Below are 17,021 nucleotides of genomic sequence, written 5' to 3' on the forward strand. Positions count from 1 at the left end.
TTTAGTATTTGCGATCTGAGTGAGTAAACAGAAATTGTGCCATGCTAAAATGTATAATGAGCATGAGTGAGGACCAATTATACAACGAAGGTTGAAAATTGGTGAAGTGCTCCTTTAAATGTATGATGTTGGGGCTTTAAAGAAAAAGATTGAGCTCCACAGACACCTGTTAGGTTGCTCCTAAAATGAGATTTCCACCGTTTTGTAGATCGGCTTTTTTTTTTTAAAGATTTCACTTACACACACACAGACAGACGGCAGCGCGAGAGACAGAGACACTGCAGAGCACAGTGGTGTTAGATTTCACTTTCGCACGCACACAAAAAGACAGACACAGATGCACTCATTTTCTTTAAATTAGTAGCCACCCTGAAAATGACATGTAAATATCATGTCTTGTTACAGTATTGTTTGTTGACTACATTTGATGCAGTAACGGTCTTTTTTCATGCATTTTATTTTCTTACGTTTAAATTGTCACTTCACCGTCATCTGTGGACCCCCAGAATTCTTGTGGGGGTCCCGACCCACAGGTTGAGAACCACTGGTCTAGAACAGTAATCACAGTATTCTCATGATGTGTTTTACTATATGGCACAATGTCACAGCTCATTGGCCAAACAATGGATGATTGTAACAAAATACTAGGTGGTTAATAACCCTGGCTGCCATCCCTGGCTATTTTGTACATTTTCAAAAAGTGGCAAGTTTTTTAAACATATTCCATTTTTTTCCCAGAAATGCTAATCTTTTTCAAGTTATCAAAATTTGTGTAAATAGCCGCTCTACAAGCTAGGAGATCTACAAGCCTGGATATCTGCTATACAGTATGCGATTTGTCATACAAAAAATATATATAGAGCTTACGTGGTTAAAGACAAACATGTCCAATAAAATCATATCATGAGAGTATTATGAATACATCGGATGGCCACATGAAATGTTTTTAATTTAAATGTATTTATACAAGCCAGGGTACTGGAAAAAGCTTACGAAGACAATACAGTCCACAATAAATATTCTAAGTCTTCAAAGTTTGTTCTCTTGGCAAAGTCTTAATAATCAGACACAGGTGAACAAAATCACAATTCTCTGCAGATGTAGTAAACCAACTAGAAGTTCGGGCCACTACACCTTCACGTCTAGAGTTCGACACCTTTTGTTTTTATGCTGAAAATTGTGGTGAACTCGCCGTACGCCCATTATTTGGTCTACACCACTTTGATAAATGAAATTTTGAGGTATTTTTTACTTTATCTCACTTTAATCTTCAATACTTTTACTTGTACTCCACTACATCTCAGACGCAAAAATTGTACTTTTATTCCACTACAAGTATTTGAAAACTATTTAGTCACTTTGTAGATTTAGATTTTTACAAAACGTACAGTAACCACTTCAGCCCTATGAAAATAGCAGATCTACAAGCTCGCAATGTGTCGCGATGCAACGCATTGTGAGCTTGTAGATCTATTTTCAAAAGATTTGTATACATTTGAAAACTTTCTGCATAAACTGGGACATTCTGCATAATGAGTACTTTATACTTTTGGTACTTTAAGTACATTTTTATACCAATACTTTTGTACTTTTACTCAATGAAATGTTTTATTCTGGACTTTTATTTCTACATTGCAGTATTGATACTTTTACTTAAGTAATACATGTGTGAGTACTTTTTCCACCACTGGTATGCGGTAATGTTTAGAGCTACGTTTGAATTTGCTCTGTGCACAGCAGCCATTTTGGAAAGAAATTGGGCCCCTTTCTTTACTTCCTTCAGAGGCCTGATAGTCCGGGAGTCAAAGGGTGATTTTTGTCTGAACGTGGTTTCGTCGGTTAAAGTTTTTTTCTCAACTGATTCTTGCTGCTGGGGGTCCCCTCTTAAGGATTCAAGAGGGTGCCCAGTGAAATCCCTTGGGCATTTTTAATTATTAACCCCTTAATGCCCAAAACACTAAAAATTCACCCAAAATAGACTTCTATGGTATTTCATGCAAAATACTTGATCTAAATGCTTACATTTGGTTTCTACAGTGTGTATCCATGTAAGTGGATGTGTACAGTGCATTAGATTTAATATTTATGCATTTTTTAATATTAACCCCTTCCTGCCCTGAACAACATAATCTTTAAACTGTGATATTGTACATGCACAGAAATCAAATTAAATCAAATGCATTAGATCTGCTTTCTACACTAGTGGAACTTTTTTACTTTTGGATGAATGCACATTAACCCTTTCAGGCCTTCCATCTTGAGCATCCTGCACAAAAATATCTACAGAACATATTCCCAATTTGGTGTTTCCCATAGCTTTCCCATAGTGTTTGTATGGCCTCCAGAGGTCCGCGGGGACCCCCTGGCGGACCCCCGGCCGAAAATCTCAACTTTTTTCGGCTTGTCGATCTGCTCTTTTTCGGGCCAAAACGGGCAGTACCTCCCTGTCCCTGGGTCGCCCGGCGCCGGCGGAGGGCTCGTTGGATCCGGGCCGGGGGTGCGCACGCGTCGGTGCCCCCCCCGGGTCCCTGGGTGTCTGGGGCTCTGGCCTCTCCCCTGCGTGAAATTTTGCGTGGGGGGAAAGTGCCCACTGGTGCCAGCGGGTATGGACCATGCCCGGAACCGGGGCATGGTCCTGGGGCAGTGTCGGCGCCGCGAGAGGCCCCAAATCCTGGAGGATTCGGAAAAAAGCCAGGATTCCAGAGCTCCCAGGAAGCTGTGGGCTCACGGCCTCTCCCCTGCGTGAAATTTCGCGTGGGGGGAAAGTGGCCACTGGTGCCAGCGGGTAGCTATGGACCATGCCCGGAACCGGGGCATGGTCCTGGGGCAGTGTCGGCGCCGCGAGGGGTCCCTTGTCCTGGATCTCCGCGTCGTACCTCCCTGTCACCTGCCCGTAGCCCAGGAGGCGTCTGGCTCGTGCCTGCCTCCCTCCTTTGAAAAAGTCTCCCGGGCGAGACGCCGACTTGCTCCAGACCGTACCTATGGAGCTTGGCCGTCGCGATGCCCAGCGCGAGGCTCCGTCTCGGGTGACGGCGCGGGCCCCCTCCTCCTGGATCTCCGCGTCGTACCTCCCTGTCCCCTCCCCGTGGCCCAGGAGGCGTATGGCTCGTCCCTGCCTCCCTCCTGTGAAAAAGTCTCCCGGGCGAGGCGCCGACTTGTTCCAGAACGCACCTATGGAGCTTGGCCATAGCAAAGCTATGATGACTAAATATACTGACAATTTCGTCAACACATAAAAACTAGACTAAAATGTTAGGGAGGGACGAGTGGAGAAGAGAACCAGTGGAACTAAGGCAAGTATGTTTGGTTGCGCTCAGCGGTGTTGCGCTCTGAAAATAGCAGATCTACAAGTTCACAACGCGTCGCAGTGTGAGCTTGTAGATCGGCTATTTTCAGCATGCAACCAAGTGTAAAATCAGCCATTACGACGCCACCAAGGCACCTCCAAAATACATGATTTAGTCGACTAAATCAACTGTAGATGTAGTCGACTAAAATCTTATGATATTTAGTCGACTAAAACTAGACTAAATAAAAGTAAAATATTTCAGATGGCTAAAATATGATTACAACTAAATGGGATTTTATTCAAAAGACTGTGACTAGAACTAAATCAAAATTTGCTGTCAAACTCAACACTACACAGCACTCGGTATTTGGGGGTGGAAGATGAAGAAAAAACTAAACGTGAAATAGAAATAGCTCAAATAACGATACTAAAATCAACCCTAACAAAACAGCAGTGGCGATGAAGTTGTGTTGTGTTCCGTCATAGCCCCTCGCCACATGAACTCATCATTGATGACCTCACCTATACGCACATGAACTCAAATAAAATAATTAGCATGGGACCCAAGTCACAAGACCCACAGCGAGCAACACCAAGAAGCCTACCTAATTCTGTTCTATGAAGAAGACTACAAGGAGTGTTTCCCCCAATGGTATTTAACTCAACTCTACAGCAAAGACGCCATCTGCTGGCTGTTGGAGAGCACTGACTACGACAGCAAAGCGAGAGACTTTAGGATTGTGCACAGAAACTTTAGATCCTACTTATAACTCTGTCATACAGATGATATTCTCACACACATGGAATGTGTATGTCCATGCATATATCTTATTTATTTATGAAGACATAAATGAGCTCCTATATCACAGACATTCTAACAGTTACCGATAGACTCTTAAAGTCTATTTAATTTGTGCCAATGAGATGTGTGTCTTGTTGTTTATCCCACAGATTACAACCACACACGGAGATTTTGAAAACATGACCAATGACAAAAAACTCCCATATCTGCTGGGCGAAGTACAACAATGTGCAAACACAGCAGCAAGATTCGTGAGTTGCTGTGATAGGAGAAGGATATCAAACGGAACACAACCACCCTAAATACTAATCATTGTGTATATTCCTGCACTATACCTGCACCCAGTGATCTTGGTACATAGAAATTGATCTTTGAAGATTCTGACTTTCAAATGTACATATTTTTTGTTTTGATTGTATGGTTGTATTGTGCTTTCTGCTTTGGCAATGTAAACGTATGTTTTCTCATGCCAATAAAGCCCTTTGAATTGAATTGAATTATGTTATTTGTGATTTTAGTTACCTGCTATGGTAATTGGAGCTTGTTTTAAATGTGCTTCATGAATATATTTTGGACGAATTTTGAGTCATCTAATGCCACAATTCTCTGGTGTCGGAATAGTTCATTTTGATGTCTGTTTTGCACTGGCAGATTAGTTTGGTCCCATGTTTTAAGGTTGTTAGCATGCTTGTGTGGTGGTATAAGGTGTTAGTTGGTGGATGAACTAAAATATAATAGAGGCGTGTAAGGGGTAATACAAATAAGTGAAAAGTGTGTCAAATTTCGCTTGACTTGACTTACACCAGGGGTTCTCAAACTTTTTTTGCCCAGGTACCCCTTGGAGGGGAGAATTTTTTCCAGGTACCCCCTCATCCTGGCAACACCGATAAGCATATACTTACAACCACATGTGTACATTTAGATGCCATTGGAACTATTTGTATTAAAAACGTTTCAATCAAAATCATTCAGACCCATTTCATAGTCATAAACAGAAACCACTTCTAGTCCCACTAATCTTAGATTATATATAATCTTTATTCCAGACTCGTGGGTCCATATAAAAAGAAAAGACATCACATAATATAAAAAGAGACTGCAGTATAAAAATATACAATGTATACAAAACACATTTTCAAAATTAGATGTTGGCCTATTTGCCAGTGCAGAAGCATATAGACCAATTATTTGTTTACCAACATTGAGACTGGATGCACAGGTGATTTTTTCATGCAATCAATTCTCAGCCTGTTGTTTCGGGGTGCGCTAGTTTCAGCACACCCCAACCCCCTCTTGTGTGTTGGCTAGTGCTGCGCGCCCTAGCTAGACCTGGCAGAATGGGTTTGACTTGCGCAGTATGACACTTGCAACGAGCGTGATGTGATGTCGTTTGTTAAGGGGTCTATTTGCTTGGATGCCTATAACATTAACGAGCGTCATCGAGCGTCAGCTGGACACAGACAAACACACCTGCCCTTTGTAGTTCTCTAATTTGGAAGTGACTGGAGTATGACTAATTGCAAAAAGCCATTGAATATTATGGAATATGATTGGATTACTGTGATTATGGTAAGCTCACATTTCACATCACACACACACACACCATACAGTAAGAACTCCTGTAACTTTCACTAGCACCCCCCAATTTAAAAATATATATATATTTGTTTTAATTATAAAAAGAAGAAATATGTGATTTTTTTTGCGGACCCCACTTTGAGAACCGTCGACTTAGACTACTATGCAAACACAACCAAAGTATGGATTAATTAGGAAATACAAATGCTTTGTTTTATCGTAGCACAAAACAGTATCAGACAACAATTGATCAGCACTACATTCAATAACTTAAAACAACTGCACTAATAAATTAAAACTAAACTGAAAACAGTTCATTATACAAAAAAAATACCACTGATTGATAAATTATAAACAAGGAAGCAAAGCTTGGTGTTCATTCACTCAATTAAGCATTATTGTCACAAAACCAACTTGTTTTTGTAACCAGGTATTACACAGCCCAGAGTCACCCATAACAGAACTGTTATCTAGACTCCACAGTGGTGATTTTCTGGACCCAGTTCTGAGTTGGGTCGACACAAAACTTGCCACCATTCTTCATTGTGAACCTAGAACAGACGGAGAGAGAATATTTTCATCATTAAGATGTTTCATTTGATTTTGAATTCATAGTCACGAAAATTTTTGGTGTTTTTTTCCCCAGTTTTTTCCGGCTGTTTGTGTAATACTGCTTGCTTCCTATTGTTCTTTTGGGCTTGTTTTCCTAGGCTTCTTTCTCTCGCAATATCTGGCAACACTGCCCATGGAAAATCAGGGCAGAGGATTATTTGAATTGTGCAATGATACATGATGGAATATGATTAAGGATTATTTTGATTATGGTGAGCTCACATTTCATATCATGACATAAATGTAACTTTCACAAGCCCCGCCCATTTTTTTTTCCGGGGGGGATCTAGGCCCATGCCTAGATCCGGCCCTGTTCCAATGTATAAAACCATGTGAATCATTTAGCTAAAGATTAGCCTGAAGCATTAAGCTAGCCAGGTTAGGCCAAAATGGTGGCCATGGGGCAAGATGAACCAAATGCCTTGGGGTAAATTGAACCAATTATCCTAATATTAATCACCATTCATATTTTTTATTATGTATTTTCTAATTTAGGTCTAATTTAGCAAAACGCATTTTTTGCACAAAATGCCTCAAGCCATGAATGCAGTGTCCGATTGCTGTGCAAGGCCTAATAAGAAATGGCACCCTTTTCACATTGGCCTATTATAGCGCCACCAGGAGGCCACAATAACCTACCTGACCTGGCGGAGACCTAGTCTTTCACTGACTTTTAGTGAAAGATACAAAATACAGCCCTCCTCTTTTGCTTTGTTTTCCTTCAAAACGTACTGTCTTCTTGTGCCAGGACATCCAGAGTTGAGAACAGCAGCATGCAGACCACTAGAATAACTTATGGTTGAAGTCTGTCAGTGTTGCATCTATTTATTTATCCCTCCCTCTCTCTATACCATATCATATCATTATAGGTGGCTTATTGCACATGCTCAGTAACATTACTCGAGATAAGGAGGAGGGGGGAGATCCCCCCCCCCCCCCCCCCAATTTGAAGGAGGGCTGAAGGTGTGATTTTCTGGCAGCAGTCCCAGCAGGGGGTCACGCATACTTAAGTTGGCACGATACTGGTCTTTGCAGGCTCAGGAAACTTGAAACAAATTATAGATATTTTACATCTGGAATACATTGCAGGAAACCTTGTTTTTTGCGCTGTCTCTCTCTCTCTCTCTATCTCTCTCTCTCTCTCTCTCTCTCTCTCTCTCGAATTCCAATCTTCTGACAAAACACCCATTGTTCGTTTTCGTTAACCCTAACCTAACCTTTTCTTTCAGCCCCTGATTCTTAGTAATCACGCTGTCCCAAATTCCTGTAAATTTCCATTTGATGGATCATGATACAGTATATAGTCATTGGAATGCCTTCTGAGGGCAGCATTACATTTTGGCGCGAGAACCAATGTAATCGGATGCTGCCCTCAGAAGCCATTCCTATGACTATACGTCACATATTATCTGCCTTTTGCAGGTTAAAGCCTCTGCTGCAACATGTATGCCATGCGTTGTGAGGTGCAGCCCTCCCCTTTTGCTTTGTTTTCCTCCAAAACTTACTGGCATCTACATTAAAGAGATAGTTCACCCAAAAAAGTACTTATTTTCTATCAATTACACACCCCATGGAGGCCTGAATTCATGGAGATTTTTTTTAGGTTTTTACGCATTCCTAAGCCAATAATTTGATGACTGGCGGGGTCTCCGGTAGGACTCTTTGAGTCCAAACCAGTTTGACATCTTGACTCCTCTGCTCCTCTCCTCTGCTCTGAATGTGAGTCTATGTTAACTGCACATGTAGCATGTGTACAAGGTTTACGCAGTGGTGTAAAGTAACTAAGTACTGTACATGTACTCAATTACTGTACTTAAAGGTAAAATGTTGAGGTAGATTTTTACTTTCTTCAGTATTCCATTTTTTTTAAATACTTTTACTTGTTCTACCCCACAACTTCTCAGAGGAAAATATTGTACTTTTACTCCACTAAAAGTATATGAAAACCTTAGTTACTAGTTACTTTGTAGATTTGTATTATTATTACAAAATACACTAACCACTTCAGCCCTTTATATATTTCGGCCATTCGTCGCGATGCATTGTGAGCTTGCAGATCGGCTATTTTCAAAAGATGTTTTATACATTTGAACTCGTGAAATGGGACATTCTGCACGCAGATGTTTGAATGCTGCCCTCAGAAGGCCTTCCAATGTCACATCTGCAGAATGCACGTTGAGCACTTTTACATTTGGTACTTAAAAGTATATTTTAATGCTGATACTTTTGTACTTTTACCAAAGTACATTTTGAATACGAATTCTACTTGTAACAGAGTATAGCTACATTGGTTGCAGTATTGATACTTTTACTTAAGTAAAACATGTGAGTACTTCTTCCATCACTGGGCTTACGTGGAGGCACACTAGTAAATATAGCATAATACTCACACAACACCAAGCATAGAGCACCGATTGTGTGTGCGCTGGAACGTCACCACGTTGCTCTTAGGCAGGCGCTTGGTGCGATACTTGAAACAGCACTCAGCAACACCATCTGGGAGAGCGAGGCAGAATAAGAAAGATACACAGAGAGGATGTTAATGATAATAGTTTAGGTTTGATGTGCTTAAAAAAGTAGTTAACCCCAAAAAAATTATCAATTACACACCCCATGAAGCATTGAATTCATGGAGATTTTTTAGTTTTTGTCGCATTCGAGCAATTTTTTTTGATGACCGGCGGTCTCTCCGGTAAGAGACTCAAAGAGTCTCCTTTGAGTCTCTTACCGGATACATTAGCATCTTTCCGCAGGTAATAAAGTTATTGGCTTAGGAATGCGACAAAAAAATTAAAATGCAATGCTTCATGGGGTGTATAATTGATCCTTTTTTTGGGTTAACTACTTTTTTAAGCACAAAATATGTCATTTTTGGGGTGAACTACTCCTTTAATCTATTATCTGTTTGTGCTGATTCACTCCAATCTGCATACAGTATCGTTGCTGTCGGGCAGAAACCTAGTATCTGCATATCGTTGCGTTTTATGTCCCGTCCCCCCCTCCCTCCCCCCAAATGAATGCCCTACTTAGTCATAATACAGTGTCACGCAAAAGTAGCAAAAAAAATGCTGATATACAAGCTCACAACATTTCACAGATCTCCAATTACTGCTGTCTTTTATACATTTTAAAGTGAAAGTGGTTAAGTGTGTCTGTGGGTTGGAGAGAGAGCTTGTTACAAAATAATAACTTCAGTGGATCCATCGGAACACGTACAGGTTCTTTTTTTTCCCATTAGCTTCCTGAAAAGTAACAGTTTTGGACATACAAGGTTTCCACCCGACAGCGACAATATGCATACATACATGCACGGTATACTGTATGCCTAGTGATATGAGACGCCTAACATACTGCATAGAGCAGGGGTCTTCAACGTTTTCAGGCCAAGGACCCCCTAGCTGAGTGAGAGATGAAGCAGGGACCCCCTACTCTATATTGTATAAAATTGTTTCAGATTAAAGTTTTTTTTTTTTACTTAGTCTGCAATTTTTTCCCCTCTACAACTATAGCCTCTTTGCCAAAAATAGCCGATCTACAAGCTCTCAACGCCTCGCAGCGCGAGGCGTTGAGAGCTTGTAGATCCGCTATTTTCGGCTAATGCTCCCCTCAGAAAATGAATTCTTGGATTCAAGTGGTTAATGTAAAAAATCCTAAATCCTATCACACAAAGATTTGGCCGACCCCCTATGGTAGCTCTGAGGACCCCCAAGGGGTCCCGGACCCCCTGTTGAAGACCCCTGGCATAGAGACTCACAGACAGGTACGTGGAACAACAACAAAAACGAATGAGTCATTTGTTCTAAATATTTGTCTCCATCATGATTAAAACCAGACAAGCCAACAGACTTTCTCTGTTAAATAAGATGAAAAACAAAGGTTTTTTACCTTTTATCTTCAGTTCATTGAACTAGCCTTACGTTAAAGCTTTTTAACTTTTTGAAAGAGTGAAGGTTCCCCCCCCCTTTTTTTTTTTTTAACCAAAGACCACCTTAACTACACTGTTATTTATCTTTCACTGATTTTTAGTGAAAGATACAAGATACCGCCCTCCTCTTTTTCAATTTTTCTCCTTCAAAACTTACTGTCTTCTTGTGCCAGGACCTCCAGAGATGAGAACAGCAGCATGCAGAGCACTAGAATAACTGCTATCTTCTTCATCCCCGTCATCATTGTGTTTGAATATGGTTGAAGTCTGTCAGTGTTGCATCTATTTATCCCTCCCTATAAGCTACCTCCCCCTCTCCCTTTCACTCTTTTCCCCTTTCTCTCTCTCTCTCTCTCTTTAGAAAATTCCAATCTTCTGACAAAACACCCATTTATTCGTTTTTGTTTTGTCGTTTGGCATTTATAATATACACACGTGGGCTTAATTAACCCTTACAAGACCTTTTCTTTCAGCCCCTGATTCTTGTTAATCACGCTATCCCAAATTCCTGTAAATTTCCATTTGATGGATCATGAAACTGAAAGACATTGTTGCATTTTTGGCATTGTCCACTTTTATAGGTTAAAGCCTCTGCTGCAACATGTTGCGATGCCATGCTGTGTGTGTGTGTGTGTGTGTGTGTGTGTGTGTGTGTGTGTGTGTGTGTGTGTGTGTGTGTGTGTGTGTGTGTGTGTGTGTGTGTGTGTGTGTGTGTGTGTGTGTGTGTGTGTGTGTGTGTGTGTGTGTGTGTGTGTGTGCCCCACGTGTGGAAAAGTCTGCGGATCAGCAATTGGTCTTCACAGCCACATGAGGTGGCACGAGCGCACCAAGCGCTGCAAGTGTGTGTGTGTGTGCGTGTGCGTGCGTGCGTGCGCACCGTGATGCAAGTAAAATAAACGTGAATAAAATATAGGCCAGATTGTGCAACTATAATCAATGTGGTTTTCATTACACAACATAAATCACAAGGTATTCAAATGATTAATTCTCAAAGAAGCATAGTACTGTAGGTCAGACAGCATTATATGAGCATATGAGGTGTTGTTGAGGGTGTGAATTGCTGCCCATGCACTTGCCCATTCATCTTTTCTTAAGCAATAGACGATTAATCACCGCGGCTCTAATCCTAAATACAGTTTGTGATGCTCTTAGAGAGCACACTATGTGTGCCTTCCACTTGAGCCCGGTATGATCAAGGTGTTGTCAAATTGGCCCTGTAAGCCTAAGGAAGGACATTAGCAGGCCAGGGTGGCAGTCTGAATCGGGTCTTATGCTGGTAAGCTGCGTTTTCCACTGCATGTTTAGAGGTCAGGCATCAACAGAACAATGAACCCATTCGTCCCATTTGTGGGGAAATCACTGGCCGAACCGCCAAAGCCTCAGCACTCAGTATTTCCAAAACACTGCACAGCGACACACATACACACACACACGCACGCACGCGCACGCACGCACGCACGCACGCACGCACGCACGCACGCACGCACGCACGCACGCACGCACGCACGCACGCACGCACGCACGCACGCACGCACGCACACACACACACACACACACACACACACACACACACACACACACACACACACACACACACAGACACACACACTTTTACAAATCACCCAGTTACACACAGCCAGTCAAGACATCGGATAATGAATCAACAAGTCAGCTAAAGTCAATTTGCAATTTCCAGGTCATAACACAGCTCAATCATTTTGAAATACTGAATAACAGACCACCATTGAGAAACATTTAACAAAATTGGTTAATTCAAATGAAATGGATAAGTGAGACACTGCAGTCTGCTTTCTAATTTATATTGTGAAAGGATACAGATATATATAATTCAAGACATATGAATATAAAATTGTGTACACCTTTATTGATAGGGAAATTCAACAAAGTTCAATTATGGAGATAAGAGGTTTCTGCCCGACAGCAACGATATCCCCCCTGGAGAAAAATGACCATGAAGCCACCACTGGTGTGGTTAAGTTAAAGGTAGGGTAAGTGATTTATTTTGGTTAAAATAAGTGTTAAATAGCTCTGTATTCTGATAGTACTCATTGCTATAGAGTGTGTGTTCAGTAAAAGTAGTCTCCATGTCTCACCAGCTCTTTATTAAACAGAAAATACATTTTCAGTGCCCTCTCCTGATTGGCTTAAATGTTGTCACCTACCTGAAAATGTACTACATTATGTTTAGTAAAGAGCTGGAGAGACCCCTGTGACCGAACAAACGCTCTGTAGCAATGATTACTATCAGAATATTGTACTTTAACCTTTTCACCAAAAAAAAAATTATATACCAAAAAAATATCACTTACCCTACCTTTAAGGATAACGAAGGGTTTAGTGAGCAGTTAAGGTCCTACACACCGGGGCAAATTCTTCATGCGAATAAATACGTTTTTTAAAAAAAACCTTATAAAGTCAATGCAAGCGTCCACATCAGTTTCACGAAGCGAAAAAGCGTCTTTTAATTATTCGGAACGAGTCCGAATTGTGCGTATATTTGCATATTCGCCGGTGTGTAAGGACCTTTAGAATGAGATTGTGTGACCTCGCTCAGATTTGGAGTTTGTAGAATTGTGAGTTTCAGGTGCTACAACCTTTGAATTAACATCATGAGATTTCATAGAACAAAGAAAATTAAGGAAATACTCTGCCTTTTTTTCTAGCCTTTTCTCTGTTCTATCTCTTACAAATGCACCCTTCTCCCACTCTTCAACCTGTCATGACACTCTTCCTCTTTCTCTTTCTCTTTCCATATGATACATCTACAGTAGGCTCTGTCATTGTATGCCATGTCAATTATTACCAGCAGTCTACAACAAGTAACGTGTCCACTCACAGTGGACACGTGTCCACTCACAGAGAACCATGCACACCTGTGCATGGTTCATCTCCTCATCAAGCCCAGCAGTTAAAAGCCCTGATTCTTCACTCCAGCTGTTACATATTTGAGTTTTATGTAAGGGTTTTATTTATTGTATTCACTGTTGTATTGGTATGCACCCTGACATGCATTAATCCAGCTCAGGTCCTGCTGTGGAGGACACCTGACTGCCACTGATTGGCTCGGCACCTTCAATCAGACTGGACCAATCACTGAAGAAGGCCTCCTATTTAAGAGCTGTCAGCAGCTGTGCGCTATGGCAGTGTGTGGCATGCTGGCCATGGTGTTACACACTGTCCATGGAGAAGGTGCTCAGGAGATGTTTGGTTTAAATGAAGTGTCCAAAAGTTTGGTAATAGAGCGTCGCAGTTCCCGCCCACTTCCTGTTTTTTTTGGTGCCGGAAGAAAAAACTCAATGCATTTTTCCATTGACATTTCCAATAATATTTATATCTATTAATTTAAGCCTCGAATCAAGCCATCATGACATGACATGAATCATGACCATAAACGTTTGATTCTGTGATTTTTTTTTTGTTGAAAACGGCAAAACAAAGGGTATTTATTAAATATAGTATATCATATAATTATATATAAAATAAAAAAAATCACAGAAAAAAACGTTTTATGGTCATGATTCATGTCATCTCGTGATGGCTTGATTCGAGGCTTAAATTAATAGATATAAATATTTTTGGAAATGTCAATGGAAAAATGCATTGAGTTTTTTCTTCCGGCACCAAAAAAAACAGGAAGTGGGCGGGAACTGCGACGCTCTATACCACGCTCTTGACATGCACCCTCCTTGAATTATTGAACCCGCTCATGTCCTGTTTTTGTACGTCCTGTTTGTGAAATGTTGAACTTGCCAAGAGGACATGTTAAAATGAAGAGTTTCGGCGCAGCCTTCGGCTGACTGATTGTTAGATTACTTGTTAAGCAGTTTGATTTGATTCCTCCACAATACAACTCTGTTGTGATTTTTGCCTATAGAGCTACCGGCGACAGTTTCTTGTACAAAGCCAACTTTTGATATAGTTTAGATTTAGAGTAGTTATCTTGTAATTTTCATTTGGTGTAGATAAGGTTAGTAAGAGGTTTAAAAGTAAGTATAGGTTTAGCTCGGTTTATTTGGTTATTGCTTTGCGCCGGGGCTTATTTTCTGTGTATGTCTAAGGTTAAATTTGTGTCTTGAAAATTGTCTATTTGTAAATTCATTGTATGTAAAACTTCAGTTCAAACCTAAAAAGAAACCAAAAGGTCATTCAATAAAACCACATTTCACTTGCCAACCTTATGTCACAGTCCTTCATTCCCTAGACTAGACCAAAGGATCGTAACACCAGCCCGTACTATTTGTTCAGTTGACTGTGTATTGATGTTGGGCCTTTTTTCACCACCTTTGTTTGCGATTTTGATCCAAACTCCTTGGCTTAATGTGCATCAGATTGACCATTGACACGCCATGCCTGCCCTGCCAGGCTGCAGTGCTTTGTTGTTTTGCCAAAAACAAACTATTCAACTCATTCAGAATGTTTGTTCACACTACAATGTTCTGCTGATTAGACCTTAGTGAAAATTCTTATTTTGGATTCGGGTCAACACTGTCAACGACATTGCGGCTGCGGGCCCCAGGCTCTGGAATATGTTGCCCCTCCCCATTAGATCTTCCCAGTCGATTGGGGCTTTTAAAACCTTACTAAAAACTCACTACTTCTCTCTTGCTTTTAGTTGTATTTAGCTCTCCTGTTCTGTCTTAACTCTGCATTGTTTTGTTTTTTCTTTGTTGTCCTGTGTCAATACTTATTATTTGTTGATGCGTTTGAATTACCTTTTTTTTTTAACCATGTTCAGCACTTTGGTCGGCTTTGGGCTGTTGTAAATGTGCTATACAAATAAAGATTGATTTGAATTGATTTGAAAGACAGATTGGCTTTCTGAGTTCTGCTTTTGGGTCCAAAACACAACTACTCTTAATAACCGAGTCAAAAGTGACATCTGGTGGAAATGCATGGGTATTGGCACATGTAGTGCTCTAAACATGTATTTGACAGCTCATACATTTTGTAATACTGAATAACAGACCACCATTGAGAAACATTTAACACAATTGGTTAATTCAAATGAAATGGATTTTAAAGTGAGACACTGCAGTCTGCTTTCTAGTTCAAGTTCAAGTTTATTATGTCCCAAATTGGGCAATTTATGTTACAGCAGATAGTAAGAAATAAGAAACTCCAACACTCAGTAAACATACATACACAAGACACACATAGACATAGACATAATCACAAGATCCAGATAATAATAGCTACCTCCTCCTGCTGCTATTATTGATGGCACGAATGGAAGTAGGTACAAATGAGAATTTGTACCTATTGTTTTTAGCTGCAGGGGTCTTTAACCTTTGGCCGGAAGGCAAGAATTCATATTCTAATTTATATTGTGAAAGGATACAGATATATAATTCAAGACATATACTTATAAGAAAAAAATTATGTACACCTTTATTGACCCCCTGAAGGGAAATTCACCAAAGTTAAAATATGGAAATAAGAGGCTTCTGCCCGACAGCAACAATATCCCCCCTGGAGAAAAATGCACCATGCAGCCACCACTGGTGTGGTTAAGTTAAGGATCACGGAGGGTTTAGTGAGCAGTTAGAATGAGATTGTGTGACCTCGCACAGGCTTGGAGTTTGTAGAATTGTGAGTTTCAGGGGCTACAACCTTTGAATTAACATCATGACATTTCATAGAATAAAGAAAATTAAGGAAATACTCTGCCTTTTTTTTCCTAGCTTTTTCTCTGTTCTATCTCTCATTCTTTACAAATGCACCCTTCTCCCTCTCTTCAACCTGTCATGACACTCTTTCTCTTTCTCTTTCCATATGATACATCTACAGTAGGCTATGACATTGCATGCCATGTCCATTATTACCAGCTGTCTACAACAAGTAACGTGTCCACTCACAGTTTCACTCTCACATTACCATGATGATCAACCCAGAAAGATGTGCTCTATCATACTGAGGTTAAGGGTTAGCTGTTGTCGTCCCTTCCTTTTGTGTTTTTTGTGTGTGTGTGTGTGTGTGTGTGTGTGTGTGTGTGTGTGTGTGTGTGTGTGTGTGTGTGTGTGTGTGTGTGTGTGTGTGTGTGTGTGTGTGTGTGTGTGCGCGTGCGCGTGCGTGCGTGCCTGCCTGCCTGGGTGTGCACCTGGGTGTGACATTCCTATGACCTCATGTTCGAGTTACCTGCACTGCACACCTGTGGTTCATCTCCTCATCAAGCCCAGCAGTTCTTTCTTTCTTTCTTTCTTTTACCTTTTAGTCAGGGGATATTAGCAGAACATTTTCCAATCTTGGAATAAATTCCTTACCAAAAAAAATCTTCACAAATGTGTTTGTAAAGGTGTCTAGTAGCACATCTCACAAAGACTGAAATGCAGTTTCCCTAGGAGAATTTTTGACAGCTCCTTAAAGTTGGGGTACCCACCATAACCTTGGTTTAAAAAAAAATCTAATTTTAATTCTGTTTTAAGTATGTGAGGGGTCAAACTAGGGTGTTTTTATGATTCTGAATCCATTGCAAGCATTTGTTTTGAACCAAAACCACTCCTTGGGCTAAAAACAGCCCAATCTCAATGGGCTTTTTACACAAAAAGTATACCTGGACAAGGATGGCTATGGCCGTTTTTAGCCCAAGGAGTGGTTTTGGTGCAAAACAAATGCTTGCAATGGATTCAGAATCATAAAAACACCCTAGTTTGACCCCTCACATGCTACTTAAAACAGAATGTTTTTATTTTTTTTGCCCTGCATGGAAATGCAGGGAAATGGTGGGTACCCCAACTTTCAGCAGCTGTCAAAAATTATCCTAGGGAAACTAAATTTCAGTCTTTGTGAGATGTGTT

At 40.7% G+C, this 17,021-nt stretch overlaps 1 protein-coding gene across 1 annotated transcript; it reads right to left on the minus strand.

The window, feature by feature from the left end:
* Window positions 1–5,110: 5,110 nt before the first annotated feature.
* Window positions 5,111–10,451, minus strand: LOC308103618 (C-C motif chemokine 14-like; the record flags this gene model as incomplete). The annotated part of the gene is made up of 3 exons (XM_080453696.1): window positions 5,111–6,220; window positions 8,672–8,777; window positions 10,364–10,451. 3 exons carry the CDS (start codon window positions 10,449–10,451, stop codon window positions 6,136–6,138), a joined length of 279 nt encoding a protein of 92 aa, XP_080309822.1. The 3' UTR covers window positions 5,111–6,135.
* Window positions 10,452–17,021: the final 6,570 nt, after the last annotated feature.

Source organism: Gymnoscopelus braueri (assembly GCF_963280865.1).
Source record: "Gymnoscopelus braueri genome assembly, chromosome: 16".
NCBI lineage: Eukaryota > Metazoa > Chordata > Actinopteri > Myctophiformes > Myctophidae > Gymnoscopelus > Gymnoscopelus braueri.